General features: G+C 37.3%; 1 protein-coding gene across 1 annotated transcript in view; it reads right to left on the bottom strand.

Moving 5' to 3' along the window:
* LOC145994225 (lysosomal-associated transmembrane protein 4A) overlaps window positions 1-15,544 on the bottom strand; it is a 35,431-nt gene that overhangs the window by 12,997 nt on the left and 6,890 nt on the right. Inside the window, exons 2-4 of the mRNA XM_083130324.1 lie at window positions 9,646-9,752; window positions 4,339-4,612; window positions 941-1,079 (exon numbers count right to left, since the gene is read on the bottom strand). Of these exons, the coding sequence (XP_082986450.1) occupies window positions 941-1,079; window positions 4,339-4,612; window positions 9,646-9,744 (512 nt within the window). The 5' untranslated portion in view covers window positions 9,745-9,752. The remainder of the gene's footprint in view (window positions 1-940; window positions 1,080-4,338; window positions 4,613-9,645; window positions 9,753-15,544) is intronic.

Genomic DNA, 15,544 nt, shown 5'->3' with positions numbered 1-15,544 from the left:
AAACATCGTTTACAAGATTGTTTTAACAATGATACTCACTCACGTAAGTGTTTATTATATATAATTTCTTTAATTTTTTAACACTGTAATTTCAGTTTCTTTTTCAAAGTTGAGGCATGGGCATTACATACAATTATGGAGGAGTCCTTTGTCATGCTTCACTCAAAATCTGGTCCATCCAGAGTAATAGAGCAGACTCTAGAAGCAAAATCCAGGAAATAGTTCCGTAAGGTGGCAACACTGCCGATGTATACAATGTTGTTATTTTTTTAGCCAAGAGGTTTCCGTCTGATTTCAACTAAACTTTGCATGGTTGTAGGAATGTACCACCACTACACACTACATTTTTTTCATTCACTTTGGTCTATTAGAGGTTTGAAAATTTTCAATTTTCTTCTTCTTTCTTTTACAGTAATTATTGGGAGGTGGAATGTATAAATTTTACCTCCGCTAAAAGCCCTGTCTTTAAGATAGAAAACAAAACCAATTTAATTTCTCAACAACAATTAATTCTCAAGCTACGATTTTTTTGTACTTCGCAGCAAGTTTGAAAAGGCATCAGCTTAAAAATAAAATTCAGGTGCGCAAGGCTCCGCCATATAAAGGTTAAGAATTTATTTCACCTTTTGCAGTTAATTTCACACCATTTTGTAACAAAACATGGTAGGAAAATGCACATCACACCTTTTGAAAACATTAGTATTAATGTGTGTTATTTCACATTTCTGTCCAAAATGAAATATGCAGCAGGCCTCTATTCATACCTGTAGAGAGAAAGAAAGCAACGTGTACCTACTTTTAGGACATCATGTATATGTTAGAATAAAGACATTCACAGTTTTTTCACTGCAAGTGTGTTTTCACCTCCAAAATATCTGGTAGCTTCCGAACCTACATTATACAAATGCAGAGAATAAAATAGAAAATTCTTTACACTTACCTTGAAATGCAGAAGTCAAAAACTTGCAAACAGAAAAATGGCATAAGATAGGAAGGCTTTCCTTTCACTGCTCCGTACACCATCAGAAGGGTAATGATAAAGGTGCAGAAAGTGACGGCTATGCCAACATTGAAGTCTTCTGCAAAGGAATAATACATATGCATTCAATTCATGATCACGACATGTGTGAGGAGGAAAGGGGAATATCAAAAAATAAACAACACACAGAAAACAAAAAAGTTATGTGCAGTAAATGGAAATGTAATGATGATGTCACATTAAAATCATAAAAAGGTAGATTTGGCACTTCTAGACACACATTCTTTGGCTAATGCCCTTGTGTTTAGGATGACTAATTCAGAGTTGAATATATGTAGGATATGAAACAGAGCAATAAAAAAGACTGAATACAAAGTACACTCTGGGCACAAAAATTCACAAAAAGGATCTCCACACCGCCGTCGTGTGTGTCACTGCAATTCAAAGAGTGTAAAGAGCCAAACATTTTATAAGACCTTTGAAAAGGGAAATATGTTTCTAGTAAAAGACTGTGTTTTGTATTTATATATGGAGTTGGTTGAAAAATGTTTAATGGCATTTTGGAGTTCAATAAATAATGTAAGATTATACAGTGCTTATCGCTTGAAGTATAATTGACACCTTAAGGGCATGCGATACAGTCTCCACGAGACTCTTCCCACGCTCTTCCGTCCGTGGCAGTATGTAAACTTAGCTCTCTTCGAGCCGGATCTGGCTCTTTCATGCACTCCTTTGGCTGTGAACTGGGACGCGCACCCCTGTGCCCCACTATGATGCCATCACTGGTTCCGGCCCACATAGACCAACTGTTGTCATAATTATACCTTTTGCATGTGACGTGATATTGTTATACTTGCTGCGTCGCCCCACTCCCTCTTATCTCGCCAGCTATTTCTTTATAGCGCCATGTTTGACGTGAAATTGACATATTGTTATCAGGGAATTCTTTATTTTCAATTTTATACAACCATCGGTGGATTATTGAGAATAAATTGTCATCAATTTAGAGTTAACGATAATAGCAATGCCTCCCCCCCCCCCCTTTGACAACTCACATTATCCTAGGAGGCACTTTATCCAGCCTCTATAAATCTAGCTCCACAAAAGTCAGTATTAACTCCATTTAAGGTGAAATTTAGTTCTTTTATGCCCATCAGGTTTGGCAACACCGCCAGGAGGCAAGAAGAAAAGAATTGATCATATGGGAGTATCATTTGATCCGTTCTCTTGGGAATATAAAACTTCTGATGGAATAGAAAAAGATGTGAACGGGAAGAGGGCAGTTTGAAGATGCATTTCACCAGTGAAAAAGTCGGAACTTCCATTTGATTAGCCGTAACTTGATGTTGAAGTTGATTCCCCATAAGGAATACATGGGATTCCGAAAATTCTTATTCATAATATTTTTCAAACATCGTGTTCAGCTTAATAATAAATGTAAAAAACTCTTCCACTTGCAACATGGAGAGAAATTCATACCCAGGTCTTTTTTAGTAGCAGTACCCATTCGGGTGATATTGAAATAAATGCACAATTGGTGCTTAACTGTATCTCCTCCCTTAAGTTAGATCTTCATGAATACACAACCACATCAAAATTTCCTAGACCCCACGAAAATTTTTTAAAAAAATCTGGAAAAATAGGTGGGTGCTGGGTCTTTCATAATTATAGCAAAATAACAAAATTAAAAATATAACAACCAAATGCTAAATATTGTACTGTATCAAAAATGATCACACACACGAAACAGCTGAAATTATTCAGGGTCAATTTTGTATACTTGATGCATTTTCCCACATCAAAATAGTGTAGCTTGATTTAACATTAAATAGTCTGCAACTTGTTATGTGTAGAAATCTATGGGATAAGTTCATCTACAGTAGGTTTTGCAATATATATGAACAAATTATTTTGCAACATTTCTGAGGGTATACGAGGGTCACTATTTATATTTTGAGCCTTGGCAACACTGATTGAAGTTAGGCGCGATTTGACGTATGCACGGAATCGTTTGGCATTATTGACCATAACGTACTTCAAATGTTTTGTCAATAGCTTGATTTGTGTTGTTTATGTTGCCTTGGAGATTGCGCGACAACAATAAAATGGAATTAACTCGTGAACATTTTTGTGCTATGATTTTTTTTTTACGATTTTCGACGTGGATTATCAAGACAAGAGTGCATCGATCAACTTACTTCCACATTTGGCGATGAAGCCCAATCCTTTGCCACTGTGAAACGCTGGTATAACGAATTAAATCGTGGCAGCCATTCGCTCACCGACGAGATTCGCGAAGGTCGTCCAAAATCAGTTGTTGTTCAAGAAAACATTGATGCTGTGCAAAACCTAATGCTGCAAGATCGTCATGTGACATACTGCGAGATTGAGGCAACCATAGGCATTAGTTCCACCATCATATATAAAATATTACATGATCATTTAGCTGTGAGAAAGGTATGTTCTCGTTGGATCCCACACAATTTGACAAAAACTCAAAAAGACGCTCGTGTCAATTGGTGCAAACAAATTCTCAATAAATACAATTGTGGTGCTTCAAAAGACGTATATAAGATTGTAACAGGTGACGAATCATGGATATATATGCATATGAGCCGGAACGTAAACAGCAGTCGACTGTATGGGTGTTTCAAGATGAACCCAATCCAACAAAAGTTGTTCGCGCTCGAAGCACATAGAAACAAATGGTCGCCTGTTTTTTTCGGGAAAACTGGTCATGTGGCAACTGTGCCTTTAGAGGAATGTAGAACGGTCAACTCTGAATGGTACACAACAATTTGTTTGCCAGAGGTCTTCGGTCAAATACGGAAAACAAACAAACGCCGTCGGATCATTCTTCATCAAGACAATGCCAGCTGTCACACATCTCGTCTAACAACCGACTTTATGAACAGTCAAAAAATCGAATTGATGGGTCATCCACCATACAGTCCTGATTTGGCACCCAATTACTTCTTCTTGTTCCCGAATGTCAAGAATAAATTGCGTGGACAACGATTTTCGTCGGCGGAAGATGCCGTTGATGCGTTCAAAAACCATATTATGGAGGTGTCTCAAGAAGATTGGAAAAACTGCTTTGACAAATGGTTCGAACGAATGCAAAAGTGTATTGACCATAAAGGAGAATACTTCGAAAAACAATAAAGCAGTTTTCAATGCCAAATTTCTATTTTTTCATTGTTAGGCTCAAAATATAAATAGTGACCCTCGTACAAATTTTTGAGTCTAGAACTTCAAACACTTGCAGTGCACAACAATTCAGCAAGTCTAAAGTTCTCATTTCAAACTTTCCTAACTTATACACCAAAATACACTGGCATGAAACAATTCTTTCTTACCGTATTTCAGCTTTCTATCAATGTACGGAGCTGAGTACCCATATGCTTTTATGTAGTCATTCCCAGCATCATCTTTGAAGGTGACAGCATTTCCTTCCACGTGCATTTCAATTCTAGGTTCCACTTCTAGATGAGGGGGCTCTTCTATTTCGCTCAAAGGCGTGGGGAGTACAGGTGCTTTCTCCCTACCCACCTGGTCATTATTGTTCACCTCAAGGATTTCCGGATGAAACAGGATAACTGCAATCACTGACAAGGCGAGGATGTGTAGAACCTTGAGGGGGGAAAAAATCTCACAATAACTTCTTGAGAAATTTTTACACACCTTTCTTCAGAAAAACATGTTTTTCAAAATTGATTTCCCGATTGCAAAACAGTGCATAGAAACCACTTATGAAGGATGAAGCTTTAGGGAGATCACACAAACCAGAATATTTTATATTTCAGTGATTAGTATGGTAAGAATTTTAATGCACAATAATATACCAGATAATGCTCTAAATAATGCAATAATACCTAAAAGCCACAAAAAATGCTCTTTTACAACAAACTTACATATTCATTTTACCAACTACTAACACCACTTGTAGGTTGTCTTTTTAGCATTCACAATGTTACACCTTGTTTTTTAAAGCTTCAAGAGAGCAGGATATATTCCTGAGGCAGATCGTCCAAAGTCCATTTAAAATATGTTTCTTTTTACATATTTTACGTTGCCTTTAGAAATTTTTAGCTTACCATGACTATGTTGAGAAAAAGTGACGACCGTTCTCTTAACAAAGACATCAACATTGAATAGCTCCTTTCCACCTCTACAAGTGTCACTTTTTCACTACATCTTTTTGTTCAAGGAAGAAAGACTTAACATATTTCCTGGAACCTGGCAAGAAAGGTGGACTGATTTAAATTGCAATTCTCGTAATCACTTTATTATGCCCTTTCTAAGGCCTAAGAAAGGAAAGGAAACAAAATATATATATACTGATGGGTGAAGCTCATACGAAAGGAAATGTAATACGTAAGCTGGAAACACACTTATTTCTCTTGATTTAAAAATCAATATTTTTATAGGCAAAAATATTTTGTGTAGAATAATATACAAAATACTAATCATGTTAAACCCTAAATAGTGTCATTATCATTGAACTGTAAATAAACATGGCAGCTGATATTATGCAAACTATTAAAGGTAAAGGTAAAGTGCTCCCCTGTGCATAGCACCACGCCATGAAGGCGTATAGGGGCTGTGGGGGTAACGCCCCACACTTTCTTGATTTTGCAAACTATTATAAAAATAATTTGCAAAAATTCACCTACAAAGACTATAAAAATATTTTAAATTACAATTATAGAGTACATCCAGAATATTTTATTTCCACTGGAAGAAAAGTTACTGAAATTATTATAGTTTCATTAACACACTCAACAAACATTTCTGTAGTAGGTTCATACATACAGTATCAGAAACAGAGAAATGTGTAATTACACGTACTTTTTTATTTGCTTGGACAGCAAATAAATATTTTACAGGGCCATTTCCTTGTAAAAGTCTTAATATAGAAAGACATATCTAGTATAGGTATGGTGCCAAAAACCATACAAGCAATTTTAAGCATGTAATTTTAATAAAAAAATAAATTTGAATTAAAAAAATCTAATTTAAATTTTAAACAATTATCAAAAATCACTGATGACAAGAAATAAGTGGGTTGGTTTTCAAGAAACAACGAAAACACTAAGAAATATCCCTTCTCTCATGAAAAGGAAAAGTAAGATTATATATTTTTAAAAAAATGCCATGAAACCCCCTTAAAAACCAATATCCAGCAAAATCGACAAAAAACGCCCTATCAAATATGCTTTGTTGAGCTCTATTTCTTATGAAACCCCTGAACGTCTGAGCAATGTATTGGTAAAAAGGTAAAGGTAAAGTGCTCCCCTGTGCATAGCACTATGCCATGAAGGCGTATAGGGGGTGTGGGGGTAACGTTAGAAAAGTTCCCGGATTTGAACCGGCCGGGGATCGAACGTGGGACCTTTAGCATGGTAGTCAGACACGTTACCGACTGAGCCACCGTGGCTACACATTTGCATAATTTCTAGGATATTCAAACTCCATGAAAGTGCTGCATGGCATTTTGGCGGACTCCACGAAACGCACAAGCTCTGGAAAAGTGTCGGCCAATATCAGTGATGAAATTTTAGACACCATTGGTATTGCTCAGCCCTAATTAACACTAATCTGCCCTTCCTCAAAGGAAATTTTTAAGAATTGTGGTGATGTTGCAACCTTACATAACATTTTATATTTACTTTTTTCTTAGAACTGAATGAATTTCTGCTGACCATGCTAATTACTAAGGTTAAGATTTTAATGCATTTGCATCTTTTTTATGGAAATCCCAATAGTCTGTAACGCGTCTGACTACCATGCTAAAGGTCCCGGGTTTGATCCCCGGCCGGTTCAAATCCGGGAACTTTTCTAACGTTGGAAGCGGTCCCGGTGCCCACCCAGCGTTGAATAACATAGGTACCTGGGGGAAACCCTGGGGGGTAAAAGCGGTCAGGGGCGTGATGCACTCACGACCGGATCAAGAAAGTGTGGGGCGTTACCCCCACACCCCCTATACGCTTTCATAGCGTGGTGCTATGCACAGGGGAGCACTTTACCTTTTTTACAACTTTCATTATTTTTGCAACAACATTGTGGACAGAAATGATTAAACAATCATCTCATGTAAATTAGGAAAATTTTAAAGCAATTATACATTCTATAATGCTTGCATATTTAAATATTCTACACATCTTTTCTGTATCGGTAAGAGTATTAGCATTTGTACAGAATCAATTCTAAGTGGTATTGGATCAGCCCTAGTGTTAATATATAAATGACATACCAAAGGAAAATAACAGTTCAATATACAAGATGAAGGCATTGGTCCCGCTGACTCTAAACTAGCAGTATGACAAAGTTACTGAAGATTTTTTTTTAAAATTGTAATCACTGTTTAAATCAATTTCATGGCAAAAGTGTGTACGTCTTCAGAGCATGGGTAGGCAAAACTGAAAACAATTCCGGTACCAGCCCCTTTTTATTTATAATAGGGGGAAAATCCCATTTCCTAAAACAAAACTGAGGATAGGGCTTTAACAAAATAAAATCTCCATAGCAAACCATTCAATGTAGGTTGAATGACATTTTAGAAAAAAATCATTTTTAGTACATACATTTGTACATGTTTCTAGATATCAAACCAATGTTAAAAAAAAAAAATATATTGTATTTAAGGTCTAAATCACCATCCCTGAGACCTTCTGTAAACAAACGGTCTCACCGATTCGATGTATCACTCCGCGTCAGCTGATCCATGACCGCAATCATCTGCTGTTACACTCCTAGTTCGCCGCACCTATTCATTTTATATAAGAGCCTCTGAATGTGAGAACCCGTTCTCAAAACATCAAACGAATATGCAGCCGCATACATTGTTACTCTCCCTGTCATTCTCTCTTTCATAACCCTTAAAACTGCAGACACTGACACACCACTGCACTGGGATACCAACTTAACCACTTCATTTACTGGTTTCTCAGGATACCACTGACAGAACGTTACATAAATATTGAGTAGAATCTGTTTCTCACCCCTTTGCAAAGGCTGTCCTTGCTGGTGTTTTGAAAACAAGCTCGGAGAACACGGAGACTTTCCCTCACACATAGAACTCGGCATGTTATTTTTCTAAGGCTAAGTCAGGCAATATTACTAAGTTGCACTACTTCCTTGCTGTTCACATGATTATTTTTAGAAAATAACCAATGTTATAAAATATCATTATGTACACAAATCTCTAAGCTCATTGAAAGTTATATTACTACAAAATGTTCACACTTATCTTGCCTTGCCATGTCACCAAGTTATTTTACGAATTGCACTATATTTTGCGGAACAAAAATCATTATTAGGATGCTTGTCAAAGTTTCCAACCGCAATAAATTTACGAAATTTCTTTGCATTGTTTTGATCATCATCAATATATTTATTGGACTTACAGCAATGCATATGACTGTTTATGCCCATTATATATTTTATTTACATAAGATACAATTTACATAAAATCTACAAACAAATTTCAAATACACTCCTATCTATATCATCCTTAGAAATATACATTACCATGTTATATCATTTTGTCTAAAAAATGCAAGTAAAATATATTCAAAGAAAGAAGCCAAATTTATGGGAAATGATTACTGGTGCAAAGAGTTAACCATAAAGGTGAAGCAATAAGTAAAAAAAGAAAGAGTATTGGGTTTAAAGTGAGACGTCATTTGCGGCAGTGTATCCCATACTACAAATTAGCCATTGTTTTACCTTACGTAATGAATCCTGTAACAATGCTGGATTTTCGTGTGGATTATTTTACTTCTATCAGTTTGCAATGCTTTCTGCATGCAGGTGGTTTTGTTTACAGAAGGTGTCAGGGTTTGTGATTTGACATATAGTTCTCCTGGGACAGCCATTTTACCAACATGACGCATGGCTTTTCTTGCTCATGTAGCAGTATACAGAAACCTTAATATCTCAAAAACCATTAGAGCTAGAGACGTGAAACAAAATTCATTTTGTAGCTAATAAAGCATACTTTCTGTTATATTCAAGTATGTTTTGCTACAAATTGCATCCTAAGTACGAAAATTATGGTGGAAATTTCGGTAACAATAGCGAAAAATTTGTATTTTTAAGCCCGATGTTTTTAATGAAGGGGTTTAGTTCAAGGCTTGAATTTTTTTTCTGTGTAGACCTACCTGTAGGGTGTCTGTAAATAAAATATCCGTGCTTATAAATGCACCCCTTTTCTTACAGCATAATTTTGACAGTTTTCGGGGTTAAATATCTCAAATGGGTCCTCTTGAAAAATTCTTAAATTTGGCACAAAGAAAGCTCTGAATGAACCTAACTCACAATAAAAATCTCAACTTTTAGATTCATTTCATTTTGGTCAATATGAGGTAACGTATGTGACCTAATTTGTGACGTTGCAAAGGTTAAGCTACATGTATACCTAGAAAAATGGAGTATTTTTTATAAAAGCCTCAGAAAATGTAGTAAAATAGGATCCCTTTTTAGTTTAGTTCTACGTCTGAGGAAAACCCTGATAGAGGGTAGAAACATTACATGTAAAGTGTTATTAAATCTTAATAAACTGCCTTGGTCAGCAACTTTAAGTGTTTTTAATATGGAAACAAGTATAAAATTTAGTAAAATCTAAATTGAACACAATAACAAACATTATACAGATTACTCACCAAGTGCCAGATTCCAAGAAGGATTGTTCCTGTCCTGACATGAATACAAAAGCAACATTTCCAGTCATTTCTTCTGTCATTTCCAAACTTAATCCTCATCTTGCAGCCTGCAAATTAATTCATGCAATTAGTGGTTACACTGTTTATACAGAAGATGTCAGTTAATTTATCAAATATTTGCTGATATCATCTACATCAGTGTCAGATGAAACTGTAGATGCATGAAATTGTACCTCTTGAAGAGCTATTTCACATATGTTAGAAAAAATTAAGCCTTCAAAAAGAAATGCCGTATTTGCCAGCATATAAGTTGCATTTTTTTTCTTTAAAAATAGGCCTGAAAAATGGGATGCATCTTATTGCTGATACAAAGTTTTTGATACAAAGTTTTTGACTACCTCCATTTCTGAAAATTTTATCTGTACTGAGTTAGACTATTTCTTTCTTGCTTCCTTGCGGTGTGTAACGAAGAAGATTAAAATGTATTCTTTCCTAGTTAGAATAGGTAAGTTATTTGTTGAAAGTAGACTTACATATTACTATCTATTTGAAATACTGTAAATTAATTAAAAATTCAGTGATAAAGATTTTTTCCTGAAAAAAACAGTTGGGCTGAAAAGTTCGTAGGCTAACATAGTAAAAAATATTTTTTTGACAAAATTCGATTTTATTATTCAATATAGTTGCCTTTGAGGGCGATACAACGATTATAGCGGTCATACAATTTTTTGATGCCATTTTTATAGTACGATTTCTCTTTAGCCTCAAAATAGGCCTCAGTTTCGACGATTACCTCTTCATCAGTGCTAAATTTTTTCCAGCGAGCATTCTTTTAAGGTCTGCAAACAGGAAAAAGTCACTGGGGGTCAGATCTGGAGAATATGGTGGATGGGGAAGCAATTCGTAGTCTAATTCATATAATTTTGCCATCGTTTTCATTGATTTGTGACACGGTGCATTGTCTTGATGAAACAGCACTTTTTTCTTCTTCAAATGGGGCCGTTTTTTCGTGATTTCATCCTTTAAATGCTCCAACAACGCTATGTAATAATCTCAGCTATCTCGATCAACTTCACTTTACGATCATTTAAAATTATTTTGTGGACTTTTTTTATGTTTTCGTCGGTAACAGCCTCTTTGGGGCATCCACTGCGTGCATCGTCTTCGATGCTCATTTCGCCTCGTTTAAATTTAGCAAACCACTTCTCAACGGTTGATTTTCCTGGTGCAGAGTCTGAATAATGTTTATCAAGCCAAGCCTTGGCTTCAACAGTATTTTTTTTAGCCAAAAAGCAATGCTTTATTAACACGAAATTCTTTTTTATCCATTTTTTCACAATAACAAAAGCTGCTTCACTCACAATGCTATATCTCACGAACTAATTATCCGGCAGCTGTGAAATTTATACACGTATCTTTTGAAGGTTAGTAGTAAGTAAAAATCACATGGATTTAATTCTAGTAACGCCATCTATGAGTCAGCCTACGAACTTTTCAGCCCAACTGTTACAGACTACCTGGTTAGGTTAGCTTAGTTTATTGTCAACATTAAATTATATTCCCCTCGCAAACATGATTTTGTCGATCCTGAAACTGGGGCTAATACTCCTAACTTAACCTAACCAGGTAGTCCGTATAATACTAAAGTACCGAAAAATGTATACAAAAAAGATTAATAGTTCTCAGAATTTTTATTGAAAGTACATTAATCTTGTAATCATTCAATGATGTTTATTAGGTCATTAGAGACACAAACATTTTCAAAGGATATATAATAAATTTACTGAAAGGTAAAGTTTATAGCTCATACAAAAGAAAAATGCAATATGTAAACTAAATTCTAATTACACTAAATTTCTGTTGCTTCACAACGCAATTAAGTTTTCATGATAAAAATATTAAACATTTTGCATAGAAATACAGGTGGTGGACAAAAAAAATTCGTAGGAAGTTACAGCTTGTATCTGATGTGGAGTGAACAAATGCAGATTATGCACAATGTTCAAGGGAATACACATCCATTCCTCATGCAAAATTATCTCTAGTTCAGAAAGTGTGACTGGATGTGGAAACCTAGCATGCACTTCGGCTCCAAATACTCCACAAATGTTCAATTACATTCTAAGGAGGCCAGATGCCACTTCTTCTTCATGCTCATCATCCAGGGAACAAAGTCTTCGCCAAGAATGCTGCAATATTCCTCGGCTGCGATCCTTCATGAAGGTACAAGTGGTCTAAGACCATACTAAGATATTGCATCTCACATTATCACAAAACTCCCTCCATGCTTGACAGTAGGAAGAAGGCAATCAACGTGAAAGGTTTCTGCAGGCGTTCTTTACATGCCCAATGGTCTGAAATAATTTAATGCAGATTAGTCAGACCAGATGACTTGTCTCAACTTCCAATGTATCCAGCCTCTGTGCTCTTGGCAACAATTTCAATGCTACACAGCATTACGCTCTGACATCGATGTTCCTAGTATGTAGTTCCCATTGGATAGTTTTGGTTCATACAGGGTTCCGAGATGTGAGTTCATCTCGGATGTTATGTGGGCCACCATTGTCTTTTGCTTTCGGCCACTATCCACTTCAAAACTCGTCCATCTCTGTCGGTGAGCTTCAACTTTCACCCACTGTTCTGTTTCGAAGATGATGACTTACATTCTTTATTGTAGGCTGTCATCACAGTTGACATTGTGCTCCTTGCAAACCCAACAGATTGGTTGTTTTCGTCAATGAAGCCCCAGCTAGGCACGCTCCAATGATCATGTTATTTTGGAAGTCTGAGAGGTTGGACATAATGGTGTTTTACTGGTAGCAGAATGTTCATTACCTATATGATCTCGGGAAAACACCTCTCACTCCTTTATTTCGTCATTTTTGACATTCGTACTTACCTATTGTGCATTGCGAAACATTCTTTAAGGTGTGATTTTGCTTTTCTCACAAAAATAATTTAAATTTCTGACATTAACTGTAATTTTTGTTCTTTATTTTTTTCGCTTCCGTAACACACAATATGGCGGGCACAGCTTGAGTTGTGTCGTGGATCAGTGGGTGTACAGTGCTTCCAACCTTCTTAACTGAAAAATGCCCCACGAACCATTCACGGTAAGGTTCGGCAAACATAGTTAAAATTTGGGGTCTAGTAATATCAGGAATGTATATTTCGTTTTTTCATCTTCTTGCAAAACAACGGCGTGGTTGGAAACACTGACAGGATGTCATCAAACGTGCGCAACATCCAGTTCACGTAGAGGAAGCAAGGAAAAGCAACGGCAATTGTGCGTCGGAGAGATGTTTTTGGTGAAAAACACATGAATTACTGGTCAAACAGATTCCACGATGAAAGAAAATACGAGGCGCATCCAGAAAGTAAGTTTCCCTATTTTTTAAAAAAAAAACAACACAGTTTCAGGAAACCATTTATTGGCAACAGGTACAGCAAAGGTTCAGCTATTTTTCAACATAGCAACCACCAGAATTGAGACACTTGTCGTATCGTGGTATCAACTTTTGGATCCCACTGTCGTAGAACTCTGCCGCCTGTGAATGGAACCAGCGTGTGACAGATGTCTTCAGCTTTTCGTCATTGCCAAAATGCTCACCGGAGGACAGGAATTTCTTGAGGTGCAAGAAAACGTGAAAATCGCTGGGAGCCAGATCAGGACTGTAAGGTGGATGATCAAACAACTCCTAGCAAAATTCCATCAAAACAGCTGCTGTGCGCCGAGCCGTATGTGGACGAGCATTGTCATGGAGGAGCACAACACCTGCAGTAAGCATGCCACGCCTCTTGTTTTGAATGGCACGTCTCAATTTCCTTAGTGTTTCACAGTAATGGTCAGCGTTCACCGTTTCACCTCTGGGGAGGAAGTCAATGAGCAAAATGCCTTTCCTGTCCCAAAACACGGTGCACATCACTTTCTGTACCGACAGTGTCTGTTTGAATTTCTTCTTGACCGGAGATCCACTATGCCGCCAATGCATTGACTGCTGCTTGGTTTCCGGGGTGAAGTGCGAAATCCACGTCTCATCGCCCGTGACGATCCTGTCGAGGAAATCATCGCCGCCGTCATCATGGTACCGTTGTAGGAATGTCAGTGCTGCTCCTGAACGTTTCATTTTGTGTTCGAGTTTCAGGTTTTTCGGCACCCACCTGGTACACAATTTTTTGAACAGCAGGCGCTGCGTGACAATCTCGTGCAACACGGATCGCGATATCTGCAGAAAAAGGCTACTCAACTCTGTAATCGTGAAGCGACGGTTCTCTACGATGCGCTGCCGCACCAGCTCAACCAGATCATCAGTGATGAGGGACGGACGCCCACTGCGCTCTTCATCATGGACACTTTGACGACCTTCCAAAAACTGCCGACACCAGCGACGCACCATCTGCTTACTCATAATGTTCGCCCCATACACCTCACAGAGCTGACGATGAATGTCAATTGGCGCAATGCTTTGTGCATTCAGGAACTTTATCACCGACCGAACCTCGCATGCGGCGGGAGAAGGAATACGATTTTCCATTTCAGACCACTGCTGCCTCGCTCCTGGCATGCGGCGGGAGAAGGAATACGAGCTTCCACTTTGGACCACTGCTGCCTCGCTACTGGCGCCGGGCGGGATCTGTCCGCCTGGCATATGATTGATACGTACACAGCTCATTATGTTTACTTTCACGGGAAAAAAATAGGGAAACTTACTTTCTGGATGCACCTCGTACCTCCACGAACTTTCAAAATGCTAAAGAAATACATTTCAGTAAGTACTTTCTTCTGTAAAAATGAAGAAATTCGTTCGCCCGAGATCATATTGTTACCCAATGTTCATATACAATCTATACAACTGCTTCTGATACACTCACACCTCTAGCTTCATGGCCTGTAGGTGGCAGACTTCTGTGTCAGGTGCATAACTGTACTCCAAGGATGAATTACTACGAATATTGATTTGGGTGTTCATATTAATTTGTCCACCACCTATATATACAAAATACCAATTATGATAAAACTGTAAATAGTGTCATTATCATTACCATTGGCCTAAACACAACAGGTGAAAAAATTTAGCAAACTGGAATTTTCAAAAAATCCATGAAATTCAACTACAAAGATTGTAGAAAAATGTATTTGTTATCTTGTCGAAGCCACAATTCACATGCACTTCTCACCCCTCGGTACAATTAACAGGCAGGCTGGAAGGAGCCAATTCACTGCCAGAGCAAGGAAAACTAAACATGTCTACTTCAGAAGTCGAGGCTTCAGATGCTGTAGTCTATCACCTACAGGGGCTAACAGAGGATCAATTTTGTTCGATTTCCCTTCATTTCAAAATCATATATTTTCTTTTATAAAGTTTCTAGATCTGTTAGATCAAATTTCTACTTGTGAAAAGGAAAACTCCAAAGTGAGTATCTCCCCATTCACATTAATTAATTTCTTCCAGTGATGAACAGAGCCTCACAGACTTTTAAAGGAATTTAAAAAGAGTAACAGGAATCATAGATTTCTCTTTCACTGCAAACGGCTCCCCCAACTCATGAACTGCTGCCACTGACCTTGAGGTGCATTGAGTAGTGTTCACGGAGCACTCGCCAACCTCCACAAGCGCAAATGAGATGCTAACGACTAGCCTAATCCATTGCAAGGCTTCCTGTCATTCTCACATCAGTTATTGTACAAAAAGGCAGGGCTGATGAATTGTTTCTACAATGTTACAACTGTTCTACAAATCATACAAATATTAATTTATTTTAAATAGTGAAGTCTATAAAAAAAATTAAATTTTATGTAGAATGAGAAACAACCAATATAAGTGTAGCAAAATTTAAAAAAACGACTCACAAAAAATGTAAATTTACAACAGAGGTGGCCACGGTGGCTCAGTCGGTA

Source organism: Lepisma saccharinum, chromosome 1 (genome assembly GCF_977018435.1).
Source record: "Lepisma saccharinum chromosome 1, izLepSacc3.1, whole genome shotgun sequence".
Taxonomy (NCBI): domain Eukaryota; kingdom Metazoa; phylum Arthropoda; class Insecta; order Zygentoma; family Lepismatidae; genus Lepisma; species Lepisma saccharinum.
This window is presented reverse-complemented; position numbering and strand designations above follow the sequence as displayed.